This window comes from Podarcis cretensis, assembly GCF_951804945.1.
Source record: "Podarcis cretensis genome assembly, chromosome: 8".
NCBI lineage: Eukaryota > Metazoa > Chordata > Lepidosauria > Squamata > Lacertidae > Podarcis > Podarcis cretensis.
The window spans coordinates 80,869,368-80,886,091 of NC_137177.1; the positions used below are offsets into that span (position 1 = coordinate 80,869,368).

General features: G+C 48.2%; 1 protein-coding gene across 2 annotated transcripts; it reads right to left on the minus strand.

Annotated features, from left to right (window-relative positions):
* Positions 1 to 320: 320 nt before the first annotated feature.
* Positions 321 to 16,689, minus strand: LOC307222099 (aflatoxin B1 aldehyde reductase member 2-like). 2 transcript variants are annotated; one of them, XM_079987188.1, is made up of 7 exons: positions 16,441 to 16,689; positions 6,505 to 6,692; positions 5,295 to 5,399; positions 4,039 to 4,135; positions 3,529 to 3,631; positions 2,369 to 2,498; positions 321 to 729 (listed from the first exon to the last, which is right to left on the minus strand). In XM_079987188.1, exons 1-7 carry the CDS (start codon positions 16,655 to 16,657, stop codon positions 568 to 570), a joined length of 1,002 nt encoding a protein of 333 aa, XP_079843314.1. In that variant the 5' UTR covers positions 16,658 to 16,689; the 3' UTR covers positions 321 to 567. The 2 variants fall into 2 exon arrangements, with proteins under 2 accessions (XP_079843314.1, XP_079843313.1); XM_079987187.1 differs by lacking the exon at positions 16,441 to 16,689 and adding an exon at positions 11,060 to 11,363.
* Between the last annotated feature and the right edge of the window lie 35 nt (positions 16,690 to 16,724).

Here is a 16,724-nt window from a genome sequence, read left to right on the forward strand (position 1 = left end):
ACGCAGCCCACCAAACCTTTGCAAAACATTGCTGTTTAAGAAATTATTCTGACAGAACAACCACCAGTTTGTTTATAGGAAAGGGCCTCATACTCCGCTAACCCAGAAATAGTGCTTCAGGTTAAGAACTTTGCTTCAGGTTGGGAACAGAAATCGTGCTCCGGCGGCGCGGCAGCAGCAGGAAGCCCCATTAGCTAAAGTGGTGCTTCAGGTTAAGAACACTTTCAGGTTAAGTACGGACCTCCGGAACGAATTAAGTACTTAACCCGAGGTACCACTGTACTTCTGTGGGGTGGGGAGCAAAGAAGAGAGCCAAAAGGTGCAACCAATATTTTTATTTTGAAGGATGAAAGCCACTTTCAGGGACCCAGAAAATCTTGTTGCAGGAATCTTGCCAGGGAAAAGTGCTCTCTTGATCTAAGGCCACGGAGGTGTTGGCTTGGGTTTATTCCAAGGGAAAAGGAGGAACTTCTGAAGCAGAAGAGGGTGTTTGTGGCGAAACGAGAGTCCAGAGGCGTGGGGGTCTCCGATGGGTGCTCTCGTTTCTCCTGGAGGCTGCAAAAGCCTTCAGCGGAAGTAGTTGGGGCAGTCGTGGGCTGTGAGATGCCAAGCTGTCTCAAAGGCCTCGACCACCCCGGGCAGGAGGGGACCCTCCTCACTGCACTTGAGATTCTCCTGCAGTTGTTCCATGGTCGACATCCCAATGATCACAGCATCTCCAAGGTCAGCCTAGGGGGGGAAAGAGCAAGAAGAGGGAAAGGTGAACATTGGAAGACTCGGCTTACGAGGAAGGCCAAAGCTGACAGCAAAATTAGAAGAACGTTTGGGATTTTTTATATGAAAAAAAGACGCCACATTTGGGGTATACAGTGGCACCTCAGTTTTCGAGCATCTCGGAAGCCAAACGTTTCGGTTTTTGAACACCGAAAACCCAGAAGTAAATGATTCCGTTTTCGAACGTGCCTCAGAAGTCGAACAGCCCTGTTTAGGGAAGTTTTTAATGTATTTTTAATCTTTTGTTGGAAGCCGCTCAGAGTGACTGCGGAAACCCAGCCAGATGGGTGGGGTATAAATAATAATAAAATAATAATAATAATATTTTTTTATTTATACCCCGCCCTCCCCAGCCAAGGCCAGGCTCAGAGCGGCTTACAAGCAATAATAAAAACAAGATAAATGATTACAACTTAAAAACAAAAATAAAATACAACGTTAAAATAATGGAACATTAAAATATTAAAATATAGCCTCATCGCAGGAGGAGAAGGAAAAGAAAAAAGAAAGAGAGGGAGGGAGGGAATCAAATTGGCTCCAAGCCAAAGGCCAGGCGGAACAACTCTGTCTTACAGGCCCTGCGGGAAGAAATCAGATCCTGCAGGGCCCTGGTCTCATGAGGCAGAGCGTTCCACCAGGCCGGAGCCAGTGTTGAAAAGGCCCTGGCTCTGGTTGAAGCTAATCTGACTTCCTTAGGGCCCGGGACCTCTAGGGTGTTGCTGTTTATGGACCTTGAGGATCTCCGTGGGGCATACCAGAAGAGGCGGTCCCGTAGGTACGAGAGTCCTAGGCCGTGAAGGGCTTTAAAGGTCAAAAGCAGCACCTTCAATCTGACCCTGTACTCCACCGGGAGCCAGTGCAGCCGGAAAAGCACTGGGTGAATATGCTCCCATGGCAGAGACCCCGTGAGGAGCCTCGCTGCAGCATTCTGCACCCGCTGGAGTTTCTGGGGCAGCTTCAAGGGCAGCCCCACGTAGAGCGAATTATAGTCAAGCCTGGAAGTGACCATTGCATGGATCACTGTGGCCAGGTCGGGGCGGGAAAGGTAAGGGACCAACTGCTTGATGCGGCGAAGGTGGAAAATAATAATAATAATAATAATAATAATAATAATAATAATAATAATAATAATAATAATAAAAAAATATTACAGGTTTCCCCTTGACGCATCTTGCAGGGTGGTTGCGAGGATAAAAAATTGAGAGCAGGGGATATAAGTAGCATATGTCACCTCCAGAATATTAGACCTACCAGAAGTCATTTATTGATTCTGTTTTGGGAATACAGTGGTACCTCGGGTTAAGAACCTAATTAGTTCTGGAGGTCCGTTCTTAACCAGAAACTGTTCTTAACCTGAAGTACCACTTTAGCTAATGGGGCCTGCCGCTGCCGCCACACCACTGCCACACAATTTCTGTTCTCATCCTGAAGCAAAGTTCTTAACCCAAGGTACTATTTCTGGGTTAGCGGAGTCTGTAACCTGAAACGTCTGTAACCCGAGGTACCACTGTAGAACAGTTTAGACCTGGTCTCAGACACACACACAAACTTCTTCCCCATACCATACCGGGCTGGTGGAAAAGTTCACCATTACCTGCAGCTTTGAGTGATGATAGATCCAGCGGAGGGCAGCTGAAGTCAAGCTGGGTGTGTCGGAGCCATAGGCCTCGTGGAGGGCTTTCTCGACCAAGTCCACCCCCTGGAAATGATGCTTCTTCCAATACCTGCGTAGTTGTTTAAAAAAAAAATATTAAGGTCATTTACATTCTGCATGTTTATATGTACAGTGGTACCTCTGGTTACATACTTGATTCGTTCTGGAGGTCCGTTCTTAACCTGAAACTGTTCTTAACCTGAAGCACCACTTTAGCTAATGGGGCCTCCCGCTGCTGCCGCGCCGCCGGAGCCAGATTTCTGTTCTCATCCTGAAGCAAAGTTCTTAACCCGAGGTACTATTTCTGGGTTAGTGGAGTCTGTAACCTAAAGTGTATGTAACCTGAAGCGTATGTAACCCAAGTTACCACTGTATCTCTATATATCTGAATGAATCTTACATAATAAGCAAAGCAAAATGGCAGTAGTAGATGGCAGTTACAATTGTATCATGCCATCTGGTCCACATGCAGGATGCGAATGCAGCACCTGGTGTTCAGAGGTAGACTGCCTCTGTGCCTAGAGGTTCCATTTAGTGCCATGGCTAACAAAATCACTCCCCTAACCCCGCATTAGGGACGCGGGTGGCACTGTGGGTTAAACCACAGAGCCCAGGACCTGCCAATCAGAAGGTCGGCGGTTCGAATCCCCGCGACGGGGTGAGCTCCTGTTGCTCGGTCCCTGCTCCTGCCAACCTAGCAGTTCAAAAGCACGTCAAAGTGCAAGTAGATAAATAGGTACTGCTCTGGCGGGAAAGTAAACGGTGTTTCCGTGCGCTGCTCTGGTTCACCAGAAGCGGCTTAGTTATGCTGGCCACATGACCCGGAAGCTGTACGCCGGCTCCCTCGACCAATAAAGCGAGATGAGTGCCGCAACCCCAGAATCGTCCACGACTGGACCTAACGGTCAGGGGTCCCTTTACCTTTAACCCCGTATTTATTGCTCTGACCTCTTTCCTCCAAAAAACAAGAACTGCTTTCCAACATTAGCAGTTTAATTTCTTGCCCCCGTGTTCAAGAAGCTAGCCTCTTCCCACATCAACAGAACTGAGTCATCCCCTGCCTTCAAGATGCAAGCCCCTTTTGCCATCTTTAGACCCACCTGTCCCTGTAGATTTTGGCCCAGTCGTTGCCGAAAAACCTGCTAGCTGGCTGCTGGTTCGAGTCTTTGTCTTCGTACTTGTACCTCCCAGTCAGGAGCCCTCCTGCAAGAGGTGAAAGTGAACGCCCAAACGTTAGGGACTAGAACCTTATAAGCCAAGATGCCTCACTTAGGTCAATCCACTCTCTTCTCACCCCACAGCTAAAACTCCAGCACCTCTTTGGATTTCTGTCTGTTATTCTGCCCATAAAACAGCAACAACAACGCATTTCATAAATATGCATATTTTGTGCGAAGATTCGAAGACAGTTCACAACAGAAAAAATACAAAATGAGAACACAAAACGAAAACCAAGACCAATACCCGCAAAAAAAACCCCACACACATTTAAAAACCAGAGATTGTTAATCAGCCTGATTGAAGAGAAACATTTTCGCCTGGTGCCTAAAGTTTTGCAGCCCTGCCGTTGAAACCACCCCATTCCCTGCCATTCCTTGCCAGACTCGTACCAGCCAGCGGATTATATGCGTAGAATCGAATCCCAAAATGTCTAAGGCATGGCAGCAATTCGGTCTCCACTTGGCGCGTCGTAGCGTTGTACATGCCCTTTGGGAAAAAGACAGTAAAAAACAAAATTCATAAAGAAGCCTTGGAGCAGACCGTTGTGCTGCAAAATCCCTTCTGCCCACTGACCGAGGGAAGTGCCACTACTACAGGTGCCATCGAACATCTGTTCTGCATTTGTAAGAAACTGGTCATTTATTGTGACGGCACCTTTGGAACTCCCTGCCGATTGACATTGGGAGAAGGGAGGGGAGAGAGAGAGATTGTTCTGTTTCCTATTATGTTGTGGATTTTTGTGCTTTCATACATACTGTAAACTGCCCTACGAGCCTCGGATGAAGGGCAGTATAGAAATCTAATATATCACCAATATCATCAGGCACCAGTGTTTCCCCAATGGGACATCTGCAAGCGAGATTCGAGCCCAAGGGCCCTCTCCCCTCCTTCAGTTTCCAGCTGTTGGTGTTCATCCAATAAAAACCATGTTGTTGGTTTTTTTAAAAAAAAACATTGAAGCTATTATGGAAATATGTAGAAGAAGAAGAAGAAGAGTTTGGATTTGATATCCCGCCTTTCACTCCCCGTCAGGAGTCTCAAAGCGGCTAACATTCTCCTTTCCCTTCCTCCCCCACAACAAACACTCTGTGAGGTGAGTGGGGCTGAGAGACTTCAGAGACGTGTGAATAGCCCAAGGTCACCCAGCAGCTGCATGTGGAGGAGCGGAGATGCGAACCCAGTTCCCCAGATTACGAGACTACCGCTCTTAACCACTACACCACACTGGCTCTTTATTCTAAACTACCTGCATAAGCCTTGCAGAACAGATACATTTTCAGCATGTGTTTAAAGGCTGGCACAGAAGGGGCACCTGCTGGCAGAGAATTCCACAGGACTGGGCCAATCAAGGCTTGGTTTCTTGTCCAATAATAAAAACACGATGCAACATCAAACATGAAAAAGAAAAACCAGCAACACTTCTGCAGGTGGTCTCAGTGACTGAGCTGGGCTTTGTATCATTGCAGGACTTTCCAATGATACAATCCTATGATTCTAATACACAGACTTAAACCATTACCAGCTTGGTCAATGGTCAAGAGTGATGGAAGCTGAGAGTCCAGACACGTCTGGAGGGGCTACAGGTTGCCCAGCCCTGACCAAACAACTTGGGGGAAAGACCTTCATTCGTCCACCCAGCTCTCACCTGGTACACTGTTGGCAACACCCAGTTGTTGGCCTTGCAGATGCCATAGATTTCCGCCACCTGCCACGAGGCATAGTTGGAGAGACCCAGTTCCTTAAACTTCCCCTGTTGGAAGGAAAAAAAACAAATAACCCCTGTATTTTTAGCTCTATGTTCACAGATCATCTTAAGACAGAAGAGGAGGCTGGGTGCTGGATCAGACCAAAGGATCTGGTGGTTAAATGAGGACTAGGGACATGGGAGACAAGGGTTCAAATCCCCTCTCGGCCATGGATGAATGACTGTGGGAGACCAGTCACTGCCTCTTAGCCTCACCTAAATTGGATTGGATTAAATTAAATTAAATTCTTTTTTTGCAATGCGAATAAAATTTAATGCGCACAAGCTAAATGTGCATAAGCTGTGGCCGTAACATACGCCACCCAGAGCTGCTTAGGATGAAAAAAGGTGGAATGTAAATGCAAATAAATAAATTAATAAAATCTAATTAAGGGTTCTCCCCTCCCCCACACACACTGTTTGGGTGTTTCCTTGACGTCAGAGGAAATGTAAGTGACTTAAACAGTGATGCAACTTTAGGTCAGATAGCAGACAAGAGCGAGACAAACAAGGTTTATATTTGGCAGAAGGCAAACTGCAGCAGAAAGGAAGCACGGTGGATTGTGCTGAATGAACGCCGGGTGGAATGGAACTCGTGACCTTTGAACCCCCTCTATTCCAGACAGGCGCCTCGATTTGTTTAGAAGGAAAAGGTAAAGGGACCCCTGACCATTAGGTCCAGTCATGGCTGACTATGGGGTTGCAGCACTCATCTCGCTTTATTGGCCGAGGGAGCCGGTGTACAGCTTCCGGGTCATGTGGCCAGCATAACTAAGCCGCCTCTGGCGAACCAAAGCAGCGCATGGAAATGCCGTTTACCTTCCCGCTGGAGCGGTACCTATTTATCTACTTGCACTTTGACGTGCTTTCAAACTGCTAGGTTGGCAGGAGCAGGGACCGAGAAACGGGAGCTCACCCCGTCGCGGGGATTCAAACCGCCGACCTTCTGATCTTAGGCTCTGTGGTTTAACCCACAGCGCCACCCGCGTCCCTTTTAGAAGGAAGGGGGGATACAAAAGCAGCACATCAAATACCAACTGGGAGGCCCAAATGAGCCGCCCAGTTATGAGAATCAGTCCCCCCCCCCCTCAGAAAACCCCAGTTTTTGCACCTCTCTATGTAGCTCATTGCAGGCCTTCAGCGTCTCTTCCAGGGGGGTCTTGTGGTCGGGCATATGGAGGTAGAAGAGGTCGACACTCTTCGCCTGCAGTCTCTGGAGGGACGTCTCCAGTTGGGAGCGAACGCCATCAGCCTTCAGAGTATTGCCCTCCAATGGATTTGCCTTGGTGGCTACCTTGACTGGTGGGGAAGAGAGGACTACATCAGGGAAGTACAGTGGTACCTCGGGTTACAGACGCTTCAGGTTACAGACTCCGCTAACCCAGAAATAGTACCTCGGGTTAAGAACTTTGCTTCAGTATGAGAACAGAAATCGCACCGTGGTGGCAGCAGGAGGCCCCCATTAGCTAAAATGGTGCTTCAGGTTAAGAACAGTTTCAGGTTAAGAACGGACCTCCAGAACAAATTAAGTTCTTAACCCGAGGAACCACTGTAGAGCCTTACTGCAAAGACTTTATGTGCACTGATCTACACACATAAAACAAATTCACACACAGGCGTCTTTGAAAACCCACCCCAAACCCAGCCCTTTTGTGAAACATGTACCACCTATAAACGCCATCTCCAACTCCTCGAAAGATTCCATCAATGGTGTCTCCGAAAATTTTTACACTTCACTTGGGAAGACAGGCAAACTAATGCCAGTGTCCTGAAAGACGCAAAGATTACCAGTGTCGAAGCAATTGATTTCTTCAACATTAACTTTGTTGGACTGGTCATGTTGTGAGGATGCCTGATTATCGTCTTCCAAAGCAACTGCTCTATTCCAAACTTAAAAATGGAAAGTGTAATGCCAGTGGTCAACAAAAGAGGTTTAAAGACCCTCTCAAGGCAAATCTAAAAAAGTGTAGGATAAGCACCGACAACTGGGAAACACTGGCTTGCGAGCGCTCCAGTTGGAGAACAGCCTTTACCCAAGGTGTCATGGGCTTTGAAGACGCTCGAACTCAGGATGCAAGGGAGAAACGTGCTAAGAGGAAGGCACGCTTGGCAAACCCTCACCGTGACCCAACTCCTGCCCAGAAACCTGTGTCCCCACTGTGGAAGGACTTGTGGATCCAGAATTGGCCTCCACAATCACTTACGGACTCACTTTTAAAACCGTGTTCATGGAAGACAATTTTATTAGGCTAGGAGTGATTGCCAAAGAAGGAAAGGGAAGGAAAGGAACTCTGACTGCATTCTGTAAAGGTAAAGGGACCCCTGACCATTTGGTCCAGTCGTGACCCGACTCTGGGGTTGTGCGCTCATCTCACTCTATAGGCCGAGGGAGCCGGCGTTTGTCTGCAGACAGCTTCCGGGTCATGTGGCCAACATGACTAAGCCGCTTCTGGCGAACCAGAGCAGCGCACAGAAACGCTGTTTACCTTCCCGCCAGAGTGGTACCTATTTATCTACTTGGACTTTGAGGTGCTTTCGAACTGCTAGGTTGGCAGGAGCAGGGACCGAGCAACGGGAGCTCACCCCTCCCCACAGGCCACACCCCCAACGGACCTGCTCTCAGGCTTCGTGTGATGGAACATGACCTTGAACTCTGACCGTGCCTCTTCCTTGCCTGGATGGCGGAGAGATTGTGTGTAGGAAACTAGTCTAGTGCCCAAAGCTAAAATTTGCATCCATTGCTCTGCCCACTTCCCCCTCTGGCCCTGCCCATCCCTTGCATTTGGCCCCCGGAAGGCTGCACAGAAGGAAAAGTGGCCCTTGGGTTGTTAAAGGCTTTTTCACCCCCTACGCCCTAATAATAAGCGGTACACATGTGAGAATCTGAAATCAAGCCTTAGGAGTACAGTGGTGCCTCGCAAGACGAAATTAATCTGTTCCGTGAGGCTCTTCGTATAGCGGTTTTTTCCTCTTGCGAAGCAAGCCCATTGACAGCTTAGCGGATTAGCGCTATTAGCGGTTTAGCGGCTTTTAGCGGATCAGCTGATAAGCGTCTTATCAGCGGATCAGCTGATAAGCGGCTTAGGGCTTAGGAAAAGGGGGAGGAAAGGGAAAAAACCCCGCAGGAACTCGCAAGACATTTTCGTCTTGCGAAGCAAGCCCATAGGGAAATTCCTTTTGCGAAGCGCCTCCAAAACGGAAAACCCTTTCGTCTAGCGGGTTTTCCGTCTTGCGAGGAGGGAAGGTTGAGGGAACTGGGAATGTTTAGCTTGGGATAGAGGAGACTGATGGGGATAAGATTTGTTGTTGTTGTTTAGTCTTTTAGTTGTGTCCGACTCTTCGTGATCCCATGGACCAGAGCATGCCAGGCACTCTTGTCTTCCACTGCCTCCCACAGTTTGGTCAGACTCATGTTTGTAGCTTCGAGAACACTGTCCAACCATCTCGTCCTCTGTCGTCCCCTTCTCCTTGTGCCCTCCATCTTTCCCAAAATCAGGGTCTTTTCCAGGGAGCCTTCTATTCTCGTGAGGTGGCCAAAGTATTGGAGCCTCAGCTTCACGATCTGTCCTTCCAGTGAGCACTCAGGGCTGATTTCCTTCAGAATGGAGAGGTTTGATCTTCTTGCAGTCCATGGGACTCTCAAGAGTCTCCTCCAGCACCAGAATTCAAAAGGGGATAAGATAGCCATCTTCAAATACCTAAAGGGCTGTCAAATGGAAGAGGGAACATGCTTGTTTTCTCCTGCTCTGGAGGCAGGACTCGAACCAGTGGCTTTCTTGTAGGGAGATTCCAACTAAACATCAGGAAAACATCAGCTAAGAGCTGTTTGACAGTGGAACAGACTCCCCTGGACGGTGGGGGGCTCTCCTTCCTTGGAGGTTTTTAAGCAGAGGTTGGATGGCCATCTGCCATGGATGCTTTAGTTGAGATGCCTGCATTGAAGGCGCGTTGGACTAGATGACCCTCAGGGTCCCTTCCAGCTTCTATGATTCTATGTTCAAACTTCCTTTCCCTTCTCAAGCTGCTTAGCAACTCCAACTGGCCTCCAGATTAGGTGGGAAGGTTTTCAGTATAATCAGGGATCTTTGCAAACTCTGAGGAGACTTTTGACCACTGGAATAAAGGCGAGGGTTTTAAAGGTGCCGACAGCCCTTTTGATTGATTTCTAGCTCTTTGAGTTGTTGAATAACCAGATTATCAACCCTCTGAGACAATAAATTTAAGAGCAGAGAGAGACCAAAAGATGCAGGGCCTGGTGGGTGACACCTGGCTTGAGAGCAGTACATGTGAAAAGGATTTAGGAGTCTTGGTTGACCACAAACTTGACATGAGCCAACAGTGTGACGCGGCAGCTAAAAAAGCCAATGCAATTCTGGGCTGCATCAATAGGAGTAGTGCATCTAGATCAAGGGAAGTAATAGTGCCACTGTATTCTGCTCTGGTCAGACCTCACCTGGAGTACTGTGTCCAGTTCTGGGCACCACAGTTCAAGAAGGACACTGACAAACTGGAACGTGTCCAGAGGAGGGCAACCAAAATGGTCAAAGGCCTGGAAACGATGCCTTATGAGGAACTGCTAAGGGAGCTGGGCATGTTTAGCCTGGAGAAGAGGAGGTTAAGGGGTGATATGATAGCCATGTTCAAATATATAAAAGGATGTCACATAGAGGAGGGAGAAAGGTTGTTTTCTGCTGCTCCAGAGAAGCGGACACGGAGCAATGGATCCAAACTACAAGAAAGAAGATTCCACCTAAACATTAGGAAGAACTTCCTGACAGTAAGAGCTGTTCAACAGTGGAATTTGCTGCCAAGGAGTGTGGTGGAGTCTCCTTCTTTGGAGGTCTTTAAGCAGAGGCTTGACAACCATATGTCAGGAGTGCTCTGATGGTGTTTCCTGCTTGGCAGGGGGTTGGACTCGATGGCCCTTGTGGTCTCTTCCAACTCTATGATTCTATGGTTGGTGGAGGAATCCAATTAAGAATCTGGTATGGGGGTAGCAACTGGTCCATTTTTGAGCTTCAGTGGGCAAGGCTGCTCCCAGAGATGGGGAATCCATGTTTCAAGTCTGGGGTGTCCTTCCAGATGTTGCTGGAACAACCGATGAAAATTAAGAAAATGAAAGGCCAAACTATAAAAGACAGAGGACAGATGAGCATGGGTTTAAAATGGGGGTGGGCGGAGTTGGATTAGTTTTGACTGCATAGAAAGGGTGGGGAGGTAGGAGAGAGAAATGCACTCTGCACATGCTCAAATGCACCGTTGCTCTGTTGTTGTTGCTGTTTTGCAGGTTGGTCTAGGCAGGAGACGACCCCCCACCCCACCCTCAGCATGTCATAGGAAGCCAGACCACTGGTCCACCGAGCCCAGTTACGTCTACACTGACCGGCAGCAGCTCTCCAGGGTTTCAGGCACGGTACATTCCTAGCCCAACCCTGAGATGCCCGTGGGAATTGAATTGCATGATGCAAGGCAGACGCTCTCCCCTTCCAGCCAGGACTCCGATAGCCGCGCCTGCAAAACGAAACTCGATTCGAATCCTGATGAAGCTCCGCTGAGCTCGGGTGAGAGTTCGCGGCTACGTGTCAATGCGTGCGAGGCACTCTGCATGCGCTCAGAGGAACCGTTGCCGGCCTGCTGGGCTCGACGTCTAGAGCAGCCCTACCTACCTGCAGCCGCAGCTTTGGGTTCAGCCGCCAGCCAGGCGCCCAGAATCCGCTCCGACTCACCCCCCGCGTACATATGCGCGGTATCCAGCTCGCAGTGCCCGCGGGCCAGGAACGCGCGCAGCATGGCCCCGCTGGCTGCCGCGTCTGCCCTGCGCCCGAACTCCATGGTGCCCAGCACCGAGCGCACCCCGCGGCTCTGCCCGCGTAGCCCCGACATCCCGGCGGCTGCAGCAGCTCGATCTGCCTCTGGCAGAACTCGAACTCGCCACCAGGTCCTGGGCAAAGGCAATCGCATCACCACTGTCTGCGCATGCGTCAGCGCCTCCTTTCCACTCCTGCCCCCTTTCAGGAAAAGGGACCGTCTCGAATTTCCCGATTCCAGAAGCAAAGGAAGAGCCTTGCCGGATAAATTCGGGTCCCTTATCCTGCCATGTCCTGTATATTGTCTCCCTGCTTATTTAACTTATAGGTAGAATTTAACATGCGGAAGGCTGGGCTGGATGAATCCCAAGCCAGAATTAAGATTGCCGGAAGAAATATCAACAACCTCAGATATGCAGATGACACAACATTGATGGCAGAAAGTGAGGAGGAATTAAAGAACCTTTTATTGAGGGTGAAAGAGGAGAGCACAAAATATGGTCTGAAGCTCAACATAAAAAAACCGAAGATCATGGCCACTGGGCCCATCACCTCCTGGCAAATAGAAGGGGAAGAAATGGAGGCAGTGAGAGATTTTACTTTCTTGGGCTCCATGATCACTGCAGATGGTGACAGCAGTCACGAAATTAAAAGACGCCTGTTCCTTGGGAGAAACCTAGACAACGTCTTAAAAAGCAGAGACATCACGTTGCCAACAAAGGTCCGTATAGTTAAAGCCATGGTTTTCCCAGTAGTGATGTATGGAAGTGAGAGCTGGACCATAAAGAAGGCTGATTGCCGAAGAATTGATGCTTTTGAATTATGGTGCTGGAGGAGACTCTTGAGAGTCCCATGGACTGCAAGAAGATCAAACCTCTCCATTCTTAAGGAAATCAGCCCTGAGTGCTCACTGGAAGGACAGATCCTGAAGCTGAGGCTCCAATACTTTGGCCACTTCATGAGAAGAGAAGACTCCCTGGAAAAGACCCTGATGTTGGGAAAGATGGAGGGCACAAAGAGAAGGGGACGACAGAGGACGAGATGGTTGGACAGTGTTCTCGAAGCTACCAGCATGAGTTTGACCAAACTGCGGGAGGCAGTGGAAGACAGAAGTGCCTGGCGTGCTCTGGTCCATGGGGTCACGAAGAGTCGGACACGACTAAACAAGTAAACAACAACAAATCCTGCCATGTCATTTTAACCTTCATTGGTTTGTTTTATTTATTGCATTTCCATCCCATCTTTTCCTCCAAGGAGCTCAATGTTTCTCCCTGCCGTTCCTCATTTAATTCTAGCAACAGCCCTGCCAGGTAGGCTTGGCCCAGGCTCAATTTGGAAGAAATCATTTAGGAACATTACTGCTTCCAACTGAATGGACCTAAGTTATCCTTGTCTAGTAACTTTGGTTGGTCTACTCCGAGTAGGACTAGCATTGGATTCAAGCCCCCACCTTGAACTCCTCTGGAGGAAAATTGGGCTAGGAATGACTTTTTAAAAAAGGCCTAATGACGAAAAGGAGGAGGGAAGCCTTCAGAGAGGGTAAAACGCTCTGTGCATGCTCAGAGGCACTGTTTTTACAATCACCCTCAATTGCCACCTCTGTTCAGTGTTATACTGTAACAGAATGGTAAGTCTGCGCCCCAAAGAGCTTACTAAAAGCTGGGAATGTAAGAAAGCGAAAAGCGTCTGGGAAATGATACATAATGAGATGAAAAGGATGTTGAAATATACATTTATTAAAAAAAACAGAAGCATTTCTACTTGGCATTGTCGGGGAGGATATTAATAGACAGGATAATAAACTGTTTTTATATGCAATAACGGCAGCAAGAGCACTATTGGCACAGAAATGGAAGCAAGAAGAATTACCGACGAAAGAGGAATGGCAGGCGAAATTAATGGACTATGCAGAATTAGACAAGATGACAGGAAGGATTTGAAACCTGCGGGATCAGAGTTTCTCAGAGGACTGGAGTAAATATGTGAACTATTTGAAAAGCAATTGTAATCAACAGATTACGCTAGTAGGATTGCAAGAAGTTTTGTAAGGAGGACTATGTGAAATATTGCAGAGAAAAGTATGAAGGGAATTATTAGTGAAGGACCATTAAAAGTAATAGTGAAATTAATGAAATGCAGGTTAAGTGATAAAGATTGAAAAACCTTCAGATGTGGTTGATGGAAGTCCAAAACACTGAATAAGACAAGAAAATATGTTGTATGTTTTTTGGAAATTTCATGTAAAAATTAATAAAAAAATATTTTTTAAAAAGAGCTTACTAAAAGCTGGCCATGGGTTCTACAGTGTTGGCAAGGTGATTCAGGAAGGTGACTTGGAGGCTAACTTGACTGGTGGAGAAAAGGACGTGATAAGGGAACAAAAGGAACCTGAGCTCCTGCCAAACACAGGCAAGGAGGGTGTATGAAATTATCAGAAACTCCAGGACCTTAGGCTACATGCAGCCCTCCTATGTTGCCCTTGGGACTCTTCCCAAGCTACATCTCTTAATGGCTCTGCTTTGAACCCTCCTCAGGTGTTGAAAAGTGAAATATACTCAGAGTCGCAAAGTGATTTCATGCTCTTTATTCAGCTCATAGTGGTGAGGAGGAATGAATGAAAGCCCCCTCAAAGTATCTGCTTTATATACATTATTTACACAATGGGCTGCACATGATTGGCTAATTCTGGAATTCTACTGTAAGCCAATCAGGTTGTGGATTCACTTATATCTGGAGCATGATTGGGTGGTTCCTGCCAACCAATCATACTGCTGCATTGTTCTAGGACCAATCAGACTGCTGCATTCTGAATCCTATTGTTCTAGGACCAATCAGACTGCTGCATTCTGAATCCTATTGTTCTAGGACCAATCAGACTGCTGCAGTTTGGATCCTATTCAACTCAGTACATAACAAAAAGTGTCCTTGAAATCTGGCAATACACCTCGCTTGCCTGGACTGCAGAAAAAGGTCCCCCCCACCCCCACTCACCCTGCCATATTGGATCACAGATTCATATAATTGTAAAGTTGGAAGGGATCCCCGGTATACTGCCACTGACTGTGGAAGTTCTATCTCGTAGCTCAAAGCTGCAGGTAGACCCATCCCCAAATTGTAAGAACCGTCATTTTTGTATGCCACAACTGCTGCTCGAATCTTACTAGCTAAAAAGTGGAAAATGCAAGAAGTACCAACTGTGGAAGAATGGCAGATGAAGATGATGGATTTTTCGGAGCTAGCCGACCTGACCGGAAGAGTCCGCGACCAGGAGGAGGAGGGGTATCAGGAAGAATGGACGAAATTTAATGACTATTTAGTTAAATATGTTAAGTTAAATTAATTGGAAAAAGCTTGCAATTACGAGATAGGCTTAGGATTTAAATATGTAATGCGTTGAATCAATATGTTTAATGCTGAATTGGTAAGAAAGAAAGATGTTAAGTGATTAAGTTTATAAGAATTATGATTTGGAAAACCATTAAAATGATTCACACTGAAATTCAACCAGGGGTACGAGGAAGTCACTTAACAATGTTAATAAGACTAGTTTTAATAAGGTTATGATTTATGTTTGTTTGTTTGTATGTTTGTGTGCTTACAATTTTGTGAAAATAAAATTGGGGGGGGGGGACAAATTGTAAGAACCGTCCTGGATCAGACCACTCCTGTCCATTAGCTCTTTTTAACCCGTTCATAAATGACCTGGAGTTAGGTTTACCAAATTGTTCAGGGATGGCAAACAGCCCCAAAAGGATCTCTCCATACTGGGCAAATGAGCAGTAAAATAGCAATTAACAAAGATGTAAAAAAAGTACATTTCCCCTCCATTTCCTAGACGAAGGCCATAATCACAAGTGAGCATCAGATCAACACGGCCCAGCTCTGAGCATGTGCAGAGTGCTTTCCCTTCTCAAGCCCCTTTGCCACACTAACAGGAGATTTTGTCAGCTGGACCAAAGGTCCCTTCTCAAGCCCCTTTGCCGCACTAACAGGAGATTTTGTCAGCTGGACCAAAGGTAACAACGCAAACGGTCCTTTTGATTTGCAGGTTGTTGATTAACCAGATGAGCAACCCTGGAAAGAAAGAACAGTAAGAGCAAAGGTTGAAAGTGGGCCAAATTGTCCTGCTAATGCACCTGCTTGCTGCAGGAATCTAACTGGAACTGGGGGGGGGTGGTGGTTCATATTTAAATGAATGCGCTCCCTGGCAAAGGGACACCCAGAGATGGGACTCTTCCATGGCCTTCCAGATGTCACTGAATTCACAATTTAACTTCTGCATTTGCAGCACTCCATGATCTCTCATTTGGGACGCGGGTGGCGCTGTGGGTTAAACCACAGAGCCTAGGACTTGCCGATCAGTTCGAATCCCCTCGACGGGGTGAGCTCCCGTTGCTCGGTCCCTGCTCCTGCCAACCTAGCAGTTCGAAAGCACGTCAAAGTGCAAGTAGATAAATAGGTACGTTTCCGTGCGCTGCTCTGGTTCGCCAGAAGCGGCTCAGTCATGATGGCCACATGACCCGGAAGCTGTACGCCGGCTCCCTCGGCCAATAAAGCAAGATGAGCGCCGCAACCCCAGAGTTGGTCACAACTGGACCTAATGGTCAGGGGTCCCTTTACCTTTATCTCTCATTATTCCTGATCACCAGCCAGGCAGGTTGGGGATGAAGGGGGCTGGTGCCAGAGAACATTTGCAGAGCAGCAGGCCCATATCTCCCCCATTTATGGAATCTAGATTAACGGGGGGGGGGGGTTATTTAGTGGAGGAATGAGGATGGATCACCTTTGACTGCATTGAAAGGGTGGAGGGTAGGAAAAGGGAGAGATGCACTCCACACATGCTCAAACGCACCATTGCTTGGTTGTTGATTTTTTTGCAGGCTGGGCTAGATAGAAGACAACAACAGATCCTAGGAAACTACCTTACTCGGCTCCCTTGGTCCATCAAACTCTGGATTGTCTACACTGACTGGCAGCAGCAGCTGCTCTCCAGGGTTTCAGGCAAGGCACACAGACCTGCAGCATTAACTGGGACCTTCTGCTTGCATGCAAGGCGTGCGCTGAGAGTCAGCCCTTCTGAGCGTGTGCACAGAACTCCATTCGAAGCTAGATCAGACTCCGGTGATTACTCGCGGCTCTGTGTGTGTATGGCACTCTGCATGCGCTCAGAGGAACCGTTGCTGACCCACTGGACGTCTAGAGCAGCCTTCGTCTCCGGCTCCCCCATTCCACCGACCCACCTGCCGCCGCAGCCTTGGGTTCAGCTGCCAACCAGGCGCCCAGGATCCGCTCCGACTCGCCCCCCGCGTAAATATGCGCGGTATCCAGCTCGCAGTGCCCGCGGGCCAGGAACGCGCGCAGCATGGCCCCGCTGGCTGCCGCGTCTGCCCTGCGCCCGAACTCCATGGTGCCCAGCACCGAGCGCACCCCGCGGCTCTGCCCGCGTAGCCCCGACATCCCGGCGGCTGCAGCAACAGATCGATTTGCCTCTGGCTGGACTCGAACTCGCCACCAGCTGGGAAAC